Source organism: Chelonia mydas, chromosome 6, assembly GCF_015237465.2.
Source record: "Chelonia mydas isolate rCheMyd1 chromosome 6, rCheMyd1.pri.v2, whole genome shotgun sequence".
Lineage (NCBI taxonomy): Eukaryota > Metazoa > Chordata > Testudines > Cheloniidae > Chelonia > Chelonia mydas.
Genome location: NC_051246.2, coordinates 3897155 through 3912644, shown reverse-complemented (window position 1 = coordinate 3912644; position 15490 = coordinate 3897155). Strand labels below are relative to the sequence as shown.

The following is a 15490-nucleotide window of genomic DNA, read 5'->3' as shown; positions in this document are numbered from 1 at the left end:
CCCCAAACCCCTCAACCCCAGCCCCGCACCCCAAGCCAGAGCCCTCATCCCCTCCCACACCCCAACCCTGAATTTCATGAGTATTCATGGCCCGCCATACAATTTCCGTATGTGGCCCTCAGACCAAAAAGTTTGCCCATCTGTGAGGTAAACGCACCTACAGGTCAGTTCCTACAGTGCATAGAAGGTGTTAGCAGGGGGTGGGGAGCGGCTCTGAATTCCTGACCTGCCCCTGGAATGAAGGCTGGGATCACGGTGCAGCACCTGAGAGATGGGGCAGCTCCGGAGAGCCGGCGGGAGTGTGGTTGAGACGCATGGTGGACTGAAGAGGATCTTTCCATAGCCTCCTCCCGCCCCACCACACACCCAGTGGCTTCAGAGCAAGCTCCTTCAGGGTACATGGTCCTAGCTGGCACAGCCCACCTCCATCCTGCTGCCCCCTAGCCCTCCCCCTGCCCTGGTGCCTTCACACTGGGAGATGAGGAGCATAAATCAGCTAGTTTCTGCAGTGCCCAGGGCAATACTACAAGCTGATGGGGGCAGCGGGCTGGGCGGAAATGGGAGCCCAGTGGCTGGTGGTAGAGCAGAAATTACGGAGCGGGGGGGGAGATCAAGGACGTGGCGACACTTACGAGACACAAGGGCCAACACAGGCATCTCGTAGCTTGAACCATGGCCCAGTTGTGGTAGTGGAAGGGGGTGCAAACATTCATCCCAGAGCCCGGATCGGGAAGCGGGGAGCCACAACGGCCAGGCCAGGATGGGGCTGGGAGGCAGGAGACCGCAGGGCAGAATGGTCCCACCTGCAAGCTACTTCTGCTCCGAGGGAGGTGCAAACTGTGGCCGAATGCTAAGGTCACAGAGCCCAGTTGGGGAACTGGGAGCCACGCGGTGCAGACCAGGATGGAGCTGGGGCGTAGCCCACCCCAGAGCAGAATGCTCCTGCTGGGAAGCAGTCGGGTGGAATCATGGGGCAGAGGCCAGGAGAAAAGGGGGCCTGGGAGATGTGGCAGAACGGGCACAGAATTCCCGTAGCCCCCTCCCCTAGAGTGATGGCCCCCCTGCCTCGCACATGTAGCCCCTCAGACTCAAGCTGCAGCATCGGGCAGCGCTGCTCTTCTAGCGGCAGGAAGAGTGGTTCTGACCACAGGCTTCCCCCCGCCCCTCGCTGCAGCTGCACGACGCTGGGGCAGGGAGAGAGCGCCTGCGACATCAGTGATGGGGGAGTGGGGGGAGTTCCCAGAGCTCCCTGCCACGCCCGCTGCCGCGCCAGTCAGAGCTGCCCCTCCGTCCAAGCTTGGGCCTTTCTCATCGGCCCTGCCAGCCCCGGGACAGTCACCCCCAGCAGGTGAGTGAATGGTGGAGGGAGAATCTCTGGGCTCCCAGGCCCCTCCTGGAGCTGGGGACAGAACCCAGGAGTCCTGGCTCCCAGGTCTTCCCCCCTCCCCGGCTCTAACCCACTTGACCCCACTCCCCTCCAACAGCCAGGACGAGAACCCAGGTGTCCTGACTTCCATCTCCCCTTCCTCCCAAACATCAAGCCTTTCTCATTAGTACTAACTGGGGATGTAGAAAGCTTCACTTTGAGATCTGTCAGATTGTTTCTTTCTACCAGATCTAGACTCCAGAGGTAGGAAGAGTTTAAGATGTGAAGAAGTTCTATCTATCTATCTATCTATCCCCATACACCCCTCTCGTCTATCTATCTATCTATCTATCTATCTATCTATCTATCTATCTATCTATCTATTTATCTAATCATCTTATATGACTGTTTATCACATTGAAAGGAACTTCAAAATTGATGGGCACCCGCAGAGCTGTGGGGGTGGGGGGAACCCCGTTCTGCATTAGCAGGGGGCTGCAGGTTGGGGTTGAGGGGCACCAGCAGAGCTGGTTGTGGGGAGCTCAGGGCAGGGCGAGCAGCGGGCTGTGGGTGGAGATTCCTCTTTCCCTTCCACTGGTCAGAGCTCCAGCTCGTGTGTGACGAGTGGAAACACACACACAAACAAGCTGGGGTGACATCCCACCCCCGCCCCTCTCCAGCTTCACTCTAAGTTTCAGTTTCATGTTCTGAGACATCCTGTGTCAGAGAGATTTTCACACCTTCAACAACAGCCCCTGTGACCCACAAATCATGTCGGGGCATAGTCCCACCCCCCTGGTAGAGAGTATGTGGGAGGGCAGGATACCAGGCTAGCTGGACCCATGGGTCTGATCCAGGGTGGCAGGGAGGGGGCAGGATACTGGGCTACATGGGACCATGGGTCTGATCCAGGGTGGCAGGGAGGGGCAGGATAGCAGGCTAGCTGGACCCATGGGTCTAAACTAACTGCAGTGCACCTAAAAGAAAAGGTGTTAACTATGGATATAGGAGAAGTACAAGGCACCCAGACTCCCAATTTCACTGGTATTTGGGCCCTGCTTTGAGGAGCCCAGTGTGGATGTAACTTTAACAGCATGTTAACGTGTGGAACTGCCAGCCACAGGATTGTTGTTAATGCAGAATCTCTCCGTGATTCTCCCTGCAGCGTCATTCAGAGACTGACATCCCCTCTCAGCCATGCCCAGACCCAGCTCCTTCTTCCCCCTCCTCCTACTCATTCTCCTCCCTGGGGTCTCCACCCATTGTCACACGGGCACAGCTGAGGAGTGCGAGGAGCACACGGCTTTTGTGCCTGGGCACAATCTGGCAGGAGAGGGCATCGACGTCACCACACTGGGTAGGAAAGGGGCCTACTTGGTGGACACCAGCCACTGGCAGCGCCCGGATGGGACCTGCACCCTGTGCCGGAACTCGCTGCTGGAGGGGCAGCTGCAGAGGCTGCCGCTGGCTGTGGCGGACTGGAGGGAGAAGGTCTCATGCCGCAGGAAACTCTCCAGCGCTGTGAAGGAGTCGGCCATGGGCATGGTCCGTGCAGCGAACGCCGTGGTACAGAATGACTGGAAGGTGGGGCTGGAGGTGGAGGTGAAGCCCAGCGCCAACACCCAGGTGATGCTGGCCGGCTCGCACTCCAAACTGGCAGAGTTCAGCACGGAGAAGTCTCAGCAAGACAAATACAGTTTCACCAGCCATGAGGTGTCCTGCGCATACTATACGTAAGGGGCAGGGGAGGGGCAGGAGGGAGAAGAAGACTAGAGGTAGGGGTTAGCATGAAGATTAGAGGTTATGTGTTGGGTGCCAGTGAAGGCTGGGGCTGAGGGGGAAGGTCAGGGGTTGGGTACAGGTGAAGGCTGGGGGTGAGGGGGGAGGTCAGGGGTTGGTGCTTTTAAAGTCAGAGGGTGAGGGGCAAGGTCAGGGGTTGGTTGTTCCTGAAGGCTGGGGGTGAGGGGGAAGGTCAGGGTATGATGGCTTGGGTCAAAGAGACGCCCTTGGGACAGCCACCTGATGTGCTGAGAGTACTTCTAAGCCCATTTTCCCTGGCACCTTGGGACTTCAGTATCCTGTCTTCTTGAGCCAGACACATCTGGTCTGAACCACGTCCCCCAAAAACTGCAGGGTTAACTAAAAACGGCTTAAAAAGTGCTCCTGTCTCTAGCATCAAGACACCCAGTTCCCAATGGGATCCAAACCCCAAATAAATCCATTTTACTCTGTATAAAGCTTATACAGGTTAAACTCATAAATAGTTTGCCCTCTATAACACTGATAGAGAGACATGCACAGCTGTTTGCTCCCCCAGGTATAAATTACTTGCTCTGGCTTAATTAAGAAGCAAAGAGTGATTTTATTAAATATAAAAAGTAGGATTTAAGTGGTTCCAAGTAATAACAGACAAAACAAAGTAAATTACCAATCAAAATAAAACAAAAACATGCAAGTCTAAGCCTAATACAGTGGGAAACTAAATGCAGGTAAATGTCACCCTCAGAGGTGTTCCAATAAGCTTATTTCACAGACTAGACTCCTTCCTAGTCTGGGTCCAGCAATCACTCACACCCCTGTAGTTACTGTTCTTTGTTCCAGGTTCTTTCAGGTATCTCTTGGGGGTGGAGAGGATATCTTTTGAGCCAGCTGAAGACAAAAGGGGTTTCCAGGGCCTTTTATATTCTCTCTCTTGTGCGTGGAAACCCCTTTGTTCTCCTGTGCAAAATCACAACAACAAGTTGGAGTCTGTAGCCACCTGGTCAAGTCTATGGATGATTCAAATTTTTCAGGCTGACGCCATTGTTTACATGTTTGTTTGAACATTCCCAGGAAAGCTCAGGTGTGGATTGGCGTCTCTCAAGGTCCATTGTTAGCTAAATGCTCCCCATTACTTGAATAACCCCTTCACACTATGTCAACTAAATCTTCCTTAGGTGCTTCCTACAGCAAACACTTTAAATACAAGCATAGAGCCAACGCTCATAACTTCAAATATAAAAATGATGCATGCATATGAATAGGATGAATATATCCAGTACATCATAACCTTTGCAAACGTATGTTACATGGCATATCTAGCATAAAACATGTTCCAGTTATGTCATATTTACATTCGTAAGCATATTTCTATAAAGCATTATGGGGTGCAATGTCACACAGGGGTTGGATGCGGGTGAAGGCTGGGGATGAGGGAGAAGGTTGGGGTTGGGTGCTGGAAAAGGCTGGGGGTGCGAGTGAAAGTCAGGGGTTGGGTGCTGGTGAAGGCTGGGGGTGAGGGGGAAGGTCAGGGGTTGGGTGTTGGTGAAGGCTGGGGGTGAGGTGGAAGGTCCGGAGTTGGTGCTGGTGAAGGCTGGGAGTGAGGGGGAAGGTGAGCAGTTGGGTGCTGCTGAAAGCTGAGGGTGAGGGGGAAGGTCAGGGGTTGATGCTGGTGAAGGCTGGGGGTGAGCAGGAAGGTCAGGGTTGGTGCTGGTGAAGGCTGGGGCTGAGGAGGAAGGTTTGGGGTTGATGTTGGTGAAGGCTGAGGGTGAGCAGGAAGGTCAGAAGTTGGTGCTGGTGAATACTGGGGGTGAGCAGAAAGGTCAGGGGTTTGGTGTCGGTGAAGATTGGGGGTGAGGGGAAAGGTCCGGGGTTGGTGCTGGTGAAGGCTGGGGGTGAGGGGGAAGGTCCGGGGTTGGTGCTGGTGAAGGCTGGAGGTGAGGGGGAAGGTCAGGGGTTGGTGCTGGTGAAGGCTGGGGGTGAGGGGGAAGGTCAGGGGTTGGTGCTGGTGAAGGTTGGGTGTGAGGGGGAAGGTCAGGGGTTGGGTGTCGGTGAAGGCTGGGTGTGAGGGGGAAGGTCCGGGGTTGGGTGTCAGTGAAGACTGGGGATGAGGGGAAAGGTCCGGGCTTGGGTGTCGGTGAAGGCTGGGGGTGAGGGGGAAGGTCCGGGGTTGGGTGCTGGTGAAGGCTGGGGGTGAGGGGGAAGGTCAGGGGTTGGTGCTGGTGAAGGCTGGAGGTGAGGGGGAAGGTCAGGGGTTGGTGCTGGTGAAGGCTGGGGGTGAGGGGGAAGGTCAGGGGTTGGTGCTGGTGAAGGTTGGGTGTGAGGGGGAAGGTCAGGGGTTGGGTGTCGGTGAAGGCTGGGTGTGAGGGGGAAGGTCCGGGGTTGGGTGTCAGTGAAGACTGGGGATGAGGGGAAAGGTCCGGGCTTGGGTGTCGGTGAAGGCTGGGGGTGAGGGGGAAGGTCCGGGGTTGGGTGCTGGTGAAGGCTGGGGGTGAGGGGGAAGGTCCGGGGTTGGGTGCTGGTGAAGGCTGGGGGTGAGGGGGAAGGTCCGGGGTTGGTGCTGGTGAATGCTGGGGGTGAGGTGGTAGGTTGGGGTTGGTGCTGGTGAAGGCTGGGGGTGAGGAGGAAGGTCAGGGGTTGAGTGTCGGTGAAGGCTGGGGGTGAGGAGGAAGGTCAGGGTTTGGAAGCTGGTGAAGGCTGGGGGTGAGGAGGAAGGTCAGGGGTTGGGTGCTGGTGAAGGCTGGGGGTGAGGGGGAAGGTCCGGGGTTGATGCTAGTGAAGGCTGGGGGTGAGGGGGAAGGTCCGGGGTTGATGCTGGTGAAGGCTGGGGGTGAGGGGGAAGGTCAGGGTTTGGAAGCTGGTGAAGGCTGGGGGTGAGGGGGAAGGTCAGGGGTTGAGTGTCGGTGCAGGCTGAGAGTGAGGGGCAAGGTTAGTGGTTTGTGTGGGTGAAGGCTGGCAGTGAGGAGGAAGGTCAGTCATTGGTTGCTTGTGAAGTTTCAGCGGAGAGTGATTAGTAGAAGTTCCGAAGATTGTTTCCCCTCACTATCAAAAGTATATACCTTATTTTCAGTCTCAATTTGTGTAGCTTCAACTTCCAGCCATTGGATCTTGTTACATGATTATTACTCAAACTGTCTTGCTATTCACCTAACAACTCTGTAATGAACTTATGACACAAATGTGTGGGTGTAGCAACAAAACATTTACAAATACACATCAGCCTTGGCCATCTTTAAGCATTTAAGGAATAGGAAGATTTTCAGCAGGAAACATAAGTGTGACCAATCTTCTGGAGAACATTTCCCAACCATCTATGTTCTCCTTCAAGCTGAACCAACAAAGATAGGTCCATGGTGCAAGCTTTTTAAAAGTTTTTATTTTAATAGGGACTTTCCTAGATTCCCTTGTGGTGTGGTTTGACACCAAGTTTTTTTCTAGCAAAGTTTCAGGTTAAAGAAATCTTCACTTTGAGGAGATTGTTTGTGGCTCTCCATAGCATAGTCACAGATAACATAATTGCTGGCTAGTTTACCCATGGAGCAAAAGACTTTTAGATCTACAATGTACCTCTGAGCATGTTTACGACCAGCACTTAAAGATTTATATCAACTCTCCTATGCAGAGCATGAACCCCCAAAGTACTGTCACCAGCTGGCCTGCGCTTTGAAGTAAGCTGGGCTCAGTTTTGCCTGTGATTTAGCAGCTAGTCCTCAGCTGATGAGCTGGCAAGATCAGGGCTAGCTAGTAACACCTGCTGGGTGTCCTGGGGCTTGATTAGGAGGACTGACTTCAACTGTGGTGGTGAAGCAGGGAGGACACTACTTAAACAGAGCTGGGAACCTAGTGGAAAGAGAGACCCAAAATAGAGGAATGAGGGTGAGTTCCTGATGAGGAAGAAGATCCAGTTGTTTGGAAGTGGTGGTGGCGGCCAGAAAGCAGAGCTGTAGGAGCAGGGTTACCTCTTGGAGAGGAGAGGAGCCGAGCCAAGCTGAGCCGAGCTGAGCTGAGCTGAGCCCTGAGCCAGGGGTGGTGAGTACCCACATGTGATAGAAGCCCATGAAAGCCAGAAGGCTAGTTTAAGTGGTACTTGGACACCCAGAAGGGAAAAGCCTAGTGTCAGTCAGTACCCGGACAAGGGGGATGAACTGAGGTGGAGCCCCTAGAGCTGAACCCTGCAAAGGGATTTGGACGGAGAGCTGAATCACAGAAGACCCAGAGAGGATGTCCGGAGAAGAGACCAGGTGTGATATATCACTGCGGCTGAAAAAGTAGCCCCCAGAGGCAAAGTCCCTTGCAACACCGTGCCCAGGCATGAGGGGGCGCCCTCAAGGTGAGGGTGCACGTTTGCAAAAATGTACTTACTTCTTCCACAACGTAGACTAACAGCAAATAGTCTAAGATGTCAGGAACCGTTAGGAAAGGAATAGCTAATAAAACAGAAAATATCCCAAAGCCACTATATAAATCCATGGTACGCCCATCCCTTGAATGCTGAGTGTCGTTCTGGTTGCCCCATCTCAAAAAAGATTTCTTACAAACGGAAATGGCCCAGGGGGATGGAACAGCTTCCATAGGAGGAGGGATTAAAAAGACTCGTCAGCTCAGAAAAGAGATGACTAAGGGAGGGGGGGATATGACAGTGGTCTATAAAATCATGACAGGCATGGAGAAAGCGAATGGGGAAGGGTTATTTGCCCCTTCACATAATACAGGAACCAGGAGGTCACCCGAGGAAATTAACAGGCAGCAGGTTTCAAACAAACAAAAGGAAGTACTTCTTCACGCAATGCACAGGACTCGTACTGTGGAACTCATTGCCAGGGGATGTTCTGAAGGCCAAAGGCATAACAGCATTCAAAATATATTAGATAAGTTCATGGAGAGTAGGTCCATCCGTGGTTATTAGCCAAGATGGGCAGGGACATAACCCCATGCTCTGGGTGTCCCTAAACCTCCAGCTGCAAGAAGCTGGGACTAAACGACTAGGGATGGATCACTCAAAATTGCCCTGTTCATTCCCTCTGGGGCACCTGGCATTGGCCACTGTCAGGAGACAGGACACTGGGCTAGATGGACCTTTGGTCTGACCCAGTATGGCCGCTCTTATGTTCTTAATGTTATAAGCTGCATAGGGCTGTTTTATGGCCAACAGTGTTATCTAGTTTGGCATATGAGGTCTGTAATGTTGACAGAAGACAGGATTCCTCCTAGGCATTGGTTTAGCCAGCTTAAATCTTTCATATAAGGCAATAACGTGGTGTAACCAGTTGGCTCTGGGGCAAACCAACCCAGAGAAAAGCAGGAGCCACATCTGGGAGAGATCGGGGGGTGGTCGTATAATGAGAAGCCGGAGGCCACAGCAAGTGGGAGAATGCTCAGATTCTGGCTTGGTAGGGCCTGGGAAGAGGAAGAGAAAACTTGGTTGTGTGGACTTTTGAATGGACTTGAAACTTTATTTTGAATGTTTGTTCATGGACTGAAACCCAACTGGAGAAGGGATGGGAATGGACAGAGGTGCTCGTTGAGTATCTTGAACAGTCCAAGAGGGGAACCTGAGTCAGGCTGCCGGGAGAATGATCATAGGCCATGGGCTGGGGGGAGGGAAGGGGGCAGCAATGAGCAATACAAGCAATGAGATCACAAGCGCATAAAATACATTAGTATGTACTCCAAGCATCCTGTGTAACCTGTATAAAAGTAATTGAATCTCGCATCAATTCAGTAAAGGTGCAGGCAAGATATAAGACTAAATTACCATGGGAAGCAAACCCTTGGTCATGAGCTCTTCAGTCTAGCAGAGGGAGGTCTAACATGATCCCGTGGCTGGAAGTTGAAGCTAGACAAATTCAGACGGGAAATAAGGTGTGAATTTGTAACAGTGACAGGATTAATCACTGGAACGATTTACCAAGGGCTGCGGTGGATTCTCCATCATGGCCAATTTTTAAATTGAGATGGATGTTTTTTCTTAGAAGACCTGCTCTAGTTCGAACGGGAATCAATTCAGGGCAGGTCTCTGGCCTGTGTTATCCAGGAGGTCAGACTAGATGACCAGAAGGGTCCCTTCTGGACTTAGAGTCTGTGGATCTATAACACTGAGCTCTACCCCTACAAGTTGCCAATGTCCAACGGTACGTCACATGGTGGCCATTTCTCTCTCCCAGGTTCCGCGTTACCCACAAACCTCCTCTCACCAGACATTTCATCCGGGCCTTGAGGGACCTCCCGGAGGATTACACCCACAGCTCGCGGCTCGAGTACCATGAGCTGATCAACACCTACGGCACCCACTATGTGTCCCAGCTGCAGCTGGGGGGCCGGGTGCGGGACGTGACGGCCGTGAGGGTCTGTGAGGCAGCGCTGGATGGGATGACAGCTGATGAGGTCAAAGACTGTTTGAACCTGGAGGCCTCTGCCAGCATTGGGGCCGGGAAGGGCAGTGCCCAGGCGGCCTTCAGCCAGTGTGAGGAGCAGAAGAAGAAGAAGAACTTCAAGCGGAGCTTCCATGAGACCTACAGCGAGCGTCACACCGAGGTGACGGGCGGCCACAGCCACGCTGACCTGCTGTTCTCTGAGGGGCAGGACGCCGAGGTGTTCTCGGCCTGGATGGAAAGCCTCAAAGCCAGCCCCGGCCTGGTGTCCTACTCGCTGCACCCCATCCACAACTTGGTGAGGCAGGACAACCCCAAGCGGGAGGCGCTGAGGCAGGCGGTGAGTGAGTACATCGCCGAGAGGGCCCTGTGGAGGAATTGCACCCACAGCTGCCCTCCGGGGACCCAGCGCAGCGCCCATGACTCCTGCTCCTGCATCTGCCCCGGGGATGGCTCCACCAACACCATGTGCTGCTCGCGGGAGCGGGGTCAGGGGAAGCTGACGGTGACGGTGGAGCGGGCCAGCGGCCTGTGGGGCGACTACAGCAGCCGCACCGACGCCTACGTCAAGGTCTCCTTCCAGGACCGGGAGGTGCGGACGGCAACCGTGTGGAACACCGACAACCCGGTCTGGGACGTCCACCTGGACCTGGGGCACGTGCGGGTGGCGGAGACCAGCCAGCTCCGCCTCCAGGTCTGGGACGAGGACAACAGGTATGACGACGACCTACTAGGGACATGCGACGAGCCGCTGCGCTCTGGAGAGAGTCACCACCAGGTCTGCTACCTGAACCATGGCCGGCTGGACTTCCGGTACAGCCTGGTGTGTGGTCCCAGCCTGGGCGGGCCCCACTGCTTGGACTATGTCCCCCAGGGCCCCGGGAACTATGGGGCAGCCCAGGGTTAGCTCAGAGGGATGTTCCAGGACAAGCAATTCGCCCCACCTCGCCCCCGCAGCCAGGGGTCTTCCCTCTCCCCCAGGGGCATCTGCTGTGACCTCACTTCACCAGGAGCTGGGCGGGCTCTCTCTCACGGGGGGTGACGGGGCTCCGGGGGTAGCAATGGAGGGGCGAGAGCGTGAGCGTCCCACACAATAAAGGAAATGGAGAGCTGACTGAGCCGCCCTGGTGTCTCGCTCTGTGGATCCCCCTTTGCCCCCGCCCTAGCACTGGGCCCTCAGCCCCCCAACTGACCCTTGAGTCCCTCCTTCACCCCCTATCTTACCCCCAGTGCCCCTCCCCCATTTCTTCCCCCAATCCCTACTGGCCCTCCCACCCCATCAATGAAAAATTCCTTCCTGAACCCCAGACCCCAGCCCACACATGGAGGGCGAGGAGACAGGTTTACCCCACACACCCATCCCAGCACACACATGGGCGCAGGGGGGGGCTCAGGTCCCCCCAGTTCTTGGCACACACGGGGGGGGGGGGACAACTCAGTCCCTCCCAATCTTGGCACAGCCAGGTGGGTGTGGGGGAGAGGCCGGGAGAAAGGCTCAGCCCAGCCCAATGCCTAAACCCTCCCACTCCCCCTACCCCGTGTCCCCGCCCCTCCCCACATCTGTCCTGAGGCCCCCCCCTCCATATAGCCCAGCCCATCACTGGGGGCCCCGCCCCTCACGGCGAGCTTCGCCTGGTGTCATTCATTTTCTTTTCTTCCTCCCTCCCCCAGGCTGGGCCCCGAAATAAAATTCAAGTCTTTGGCTGAAGCAGCCATGAGTCAGATGCTTTGGTGTCATGCTCGGATTCCTGCCTGGAACTTCCCCGCCTGGGTCTAGGGCAGGGGCCACAGCACTGCCTCTGGGGGGTGCCCCAGCACCCACAAAGACAGCCTGTCTCCCCAGCAAGTCCTTGGCTTTGAATAGAACCCAGGAGTCCTGGCTCCCAGGTCCCCCTACTCTAACCACTCAACCCCACTCCCAGCTGGGGAGAGAACCCAGGAGTCCTGGTTCCCAGCCCCTGGACCCCACTTTGGATTGACACTGGGATCAGGGAGATCAGGATCCAGCCCTTCCCCCCAGCCATCTTCCCCTTGCTCCAGTCCAGGGAAAGTCCCTCTTTCTCCCCAGTTGCCAAGCCCAGTGCTGACATCTGTGCCTGGCATGGGTGGGGCGGCCCCTGGAAACTCTGTGGCTCCAGCACTTGGCACCGGGAGCAGCGGGGGCAGGCAGCAGCCAGTGGCCAGGGAATGTGCCCTGATCCCCAGCCGGGAGTCCTGCTTTTTGCTCACACAGGTAACCTGGGGGCAGAGAGCCCGGGGGGACAGGATGGGCAGGGGGCCCAGAGCCAGGCTGGGGTGCAGGGGGAGGGAGCGGCTGATATGCTGGGGTCTGTGTAGGTGGGCGGGGGAGCACTGTACCCCAGTGCCCATGCTGGTGCTTCCCAGGGCTCTCTGGGTGGCTGTTCCCTGGTGCCCCACCCCAGAGGTGGCTGCATCCAGGAGCTGGGCGAGCTGTCCCTGTGCAGTGTTGTGTGTGCTGCTGTTATGCAGCTGTCCTGCCCCAGGGGGGTTGCATCCCAGCACCGGGCGAGCCGTCCCTATACAGCATTGTGTCTGGCTGTTCTCCAGCTGCCCCACCCCAGAGGTGGCTGCATCCCAGTGCTGGGAGAGCCATCCCTGTGCGGTGTTCTGTGTGTGAAGCTCTTATGCAGATGCCCAGCCCCAGAGCTGGCTGCGTCCCAGAACTGGGCAAGCCATCCCTGTGCGCTATTTTGTTTGGCTGTTATCCAGCTGCCCCACCCCAGAGGTAGCTGCATCTGAGTGCCGGGAGAGCCGTGCCTGTGCGGTGTTGTCTGTGCAGCTGTTATCCATATGCCCCACCCCAGAGTTGGCTGCACCTCAGTGCCAGGTGAGCCATCCCCATGCAGCATCACAATCTGGCTGTTCCCCAGCTGCCCCTCCCCAGAGCTGGCTGCACCTCAGTGTCATGCGAGGGATCCTGGTACATACAGAAATTTAGGATGTCAGATGTGAAGGGCATTCAGGACAAGGGTGTCTGTCTGTCTGTCCCTGTTGCCCCCTGCTGGAGGGAATCAGGCACTGCGTGTGTGAGAGAGAGAGCGAGAGAGAGAGCAATGACACCCTCTAGTGGCTGCAGCTCACATGGGAGATTCAGTTCCAGTCATAATGAGGGGAGATTCATCTTTGGGAGGGCCAGGGGTGTGCACAAGCATGCAGGTGCATGTCTGCACCTCCATCTGGTGGAGGAAATGTGAACTACCCACCCACATGGCTCAGGTCCCCTACTACACACAACTAAACCCAGTGCACCCTAGTGGACTGAATCAGAAATGCCAGCCTATGTGTGTCATAGCCCCTATACTGTTCACACCCAGCAGCAATTCTCCTTTAGGTTCAGAGGGCAAGGTGGGGCAGGTTACAGTGTGTTGCAGATCTCCTCATCGCAGATCCAGGGAGGGTTGTAGCAGCATGGAGGCTGCTGTGATGCTGCTAGGATATGATGTGCCTGTGGAACTGCCTGCCACTGGATTGTAGTTAATGAAGGCTCTCTCTGTTTTCTCCCTCCAGGGAGACTCAGAGACCAGGTGAGGGATCCCATCACACTAGCCAAGCCCAGATCCATTGCCTTCATCCCTCTCCTCCTCCTCCTCCAGGGGGTCTCCCCCTACTGCTACACAGGCAAAGCTGAGGTGTGCGGTGAGAACACGGCCTCTGTGCCTGCGCACAACCTGGTGGGGGAGGGCACCGACAGCACCACACTGGAGTGGACGGGGGCCTACCTGGTGGACACCAGATTATGCTGCCGCCCAAACGGCACCTGCAGCCTGTGCCAGAACCCGCTGCGGGGGTGGGGGCAGCTGCAGAGGGTGCCTCTGGCCGTGGTTGACTGGAGGGTCCTGCAACCGGGACCTCAGCAGCTCGGTGGAAGCGTCAGCCATGGACGTGGCCTGGGCAATAACGTCGGATGTGAAAAATGACTGGAAGTCGGAGCTGGGGCTGCCGGATGAGTCCCCTGTCCTGGCCCTGGGGGGGTGTCCCAATCCCGGCTCGCTGGTTATGCCTACCAGAAGGAGCTGCATGACAGGTACATGTTCATACGCCACGAGGTGTCCTGAGTGTATTGCAGGTGAGAATCTCCTGCAGCGCCCCCTGCTAGCCCACACCCTGCTCCCTGCAGCCCAGTGCCCCTTGCCAGCCCCCTGCCCTACTCTCTACAGCACAGCGCCCCCTATCGGACCCCTGCCCTGCTCCCTGCAGCACAGCGCCCCCTGCCGGCCCCCTGCCCTGCTCTCTGGAGCACAGCGCCCCCTAGCATTGCATTGAGGCGATAAGGTCAGCACTGACTGCTAGGGATGCCACAGGGAGGACACTTGGGAAGGTGGGGCCAGTTTGTTCCGGGGGAAGGTGCCAGGGGTCTCTCTGGTTGGCTCCTAACTCCTCTCTCTTTCCCCTCTGGGCAGGTTGAGGCTCCCCCAAGACTCCCCCACTGACACCCCACTTCTCCCGGGCCCTGAGCCGCCTCCCACCGAGCTATGACTCAGCCGCATACCGGCCCTTCCTGGCCATGTATGGCACCCACTACATTAGCCAGGCGGTACTGGATGGGCTGACGGCTTCCGACATCAAGGAGTGCCTGGTCTCACAGTTCTCACTGAACCCGGGCTTGGGGCCACTTCCCTTAAACTCTGAGGGCCGTGAGTGGAGCAGCAACTGGTACAAGTGGGGCTCCCAGGCGGCCTCCATGGAGCACCGCACCGTGCCGACCTGGGGTCTTCTCGGCTTGGATGGAGAGCCTCAAAACCAGCCCCAGCCTGGTCTCCTACTCTCTGACGCCCATCCACACCTTGGTGGGGCCGGACGACCCCAGGCGGGAGGCTCTGAGGCTGGCAGCGAAGAAGTACGTGGCTGAGCGGGGACAGAGGAGGAGATGCCCTCATAGCTTCCCGGAGGGGGGCAAAACCTACTCCTGGGACCCCTGCAAATGCGACTGCTCCATGAGCCGCCTCACCGACTCCACATGCTGCTCACACAAGCAGGGCATGGCCCAAATGAAGGTCCACTTGCTGTGGGCCGAAGACCTGTGGGAGGACCCCACGTCTGCCACCGTCGCCTACATCAGGTTCTTGTTCCAAGGCCAGCGGCTGCAGACGGGCTACGGTGAGGAAGATAATGACCCCACCTGACTCAATGACCTGGACTTTGGGTGACGCTGCCGGTGTGGCCCAAAATGGAAATGGAGGGGTGGGACAGTGACCTGTGGGAGGATGACCTCGTGGACCGCTGCTCCACCGACCTCGAGGTCAGCAGGGATGTCAGACATACCTGCCACCTCGCACATGGCCACTTGAAGTTTTCTTACACGCTGGAGTGGGGGCCCAACCTCGGGGGGCACAGCTGCCAGGAGTATGTGCCTGCCAGAGGCTGAGGGGATAGAACCCAGGAGTCCTGGCTCCCAGCCCCCGCTGCTGTAACCCACTAGCCTCCCCTCCCCTCCCAGAGCTGGGATCCGAAACCAGGGGTCCCAGCTCCAAGTCTCACGAGAAAAAAAAGGGGGGGGGCCTGAAACAAGCCCAACCCATCTCAGAGGAATGAGTTGTGTGTGTATTTGTGTGGGGGGGTGTTATACAAATTCCATTATCTTTTTTTCAGTAGTTCTAGTTCTTTGCTGCCTACAACAGGAAGTTACACATTAAAAATAATAAGCGCTCACGGACTTCCCTTGTTAAGGAAAGAGGTCACCCTCTCGCTCGCCACCTGCCGCGGGCTCCAGTGCCTCGTGGTGGGACGTTCCCGCGTGGCACCGTTGAAGCATCTTCCGGCGCGGGATGCAGCGAGAGGGAGGGATTTTCTTCACTGAACGGGAGCGGGGGCAAATTCTGATGACGGGCATGAGTCACCGAAACCGCGCCGACCACCGGTTTTATAGCGCGACTTTGGTAGGGTGAGCAGACGTCCTGCTTTTATAGGGACAGGCCCAAGAGTCGAGGCTCTGTCTTATAAAGTAACCCCCCCGCCTCCGTCCCGATTTTTCGCA

General features: G+C 56.4%; 1 protein-coding gene and 1 pseudogene across 3 annotated transcripts; both read left to right on the top strand.

Annotated features, from left to right (window-relative positions):
- The first annotated feature begins 1199 nt into the window (after positions 1–1199).
- On the top strand, positions 1200–14058 carry LOC102935641 (perforin-1). Of its 3 annotated transcripts, XM_043549528.1 has the most exons (5): positions 1200–1348; positions 2532–3099; positions 9289–10209; positions 13024–13040; positions 13917–14058. In XM_043549528.1, the coding sequence occupies exons 2-5, from the start codon at positions 2564–2566 to the stop codon at positions 13919–13921; spliced, it is 1479 nt and encodes a 492-aa protein (XP_043405463.1). In that variant the 5' UTR covers positions 1200–1348; positions 2532–2563; the 3' UTR covers positions 13922–14058. The 3 variants fall into 3 exon arrangements, with proteins under 3 accessions (XP_043405463.1, XP_037754832.1, XP_007071014.2); XM_037898904.2 differs by lacking the exon at positions 13917–14058 and having other exon boundaries at positions 13024–13632; XM_007070952.4 differs by lacking the exons at positions 13024–13040; positions 13917–14058 and having other exon boundaries at positions 9289–11206.
- On the top strand, positions 13928–15162 carry LOC119566309 (annotated as a pseudogene).
- The last annotated feature ends 328 nt before the right edge of the window (positions 15163–15490 follow it).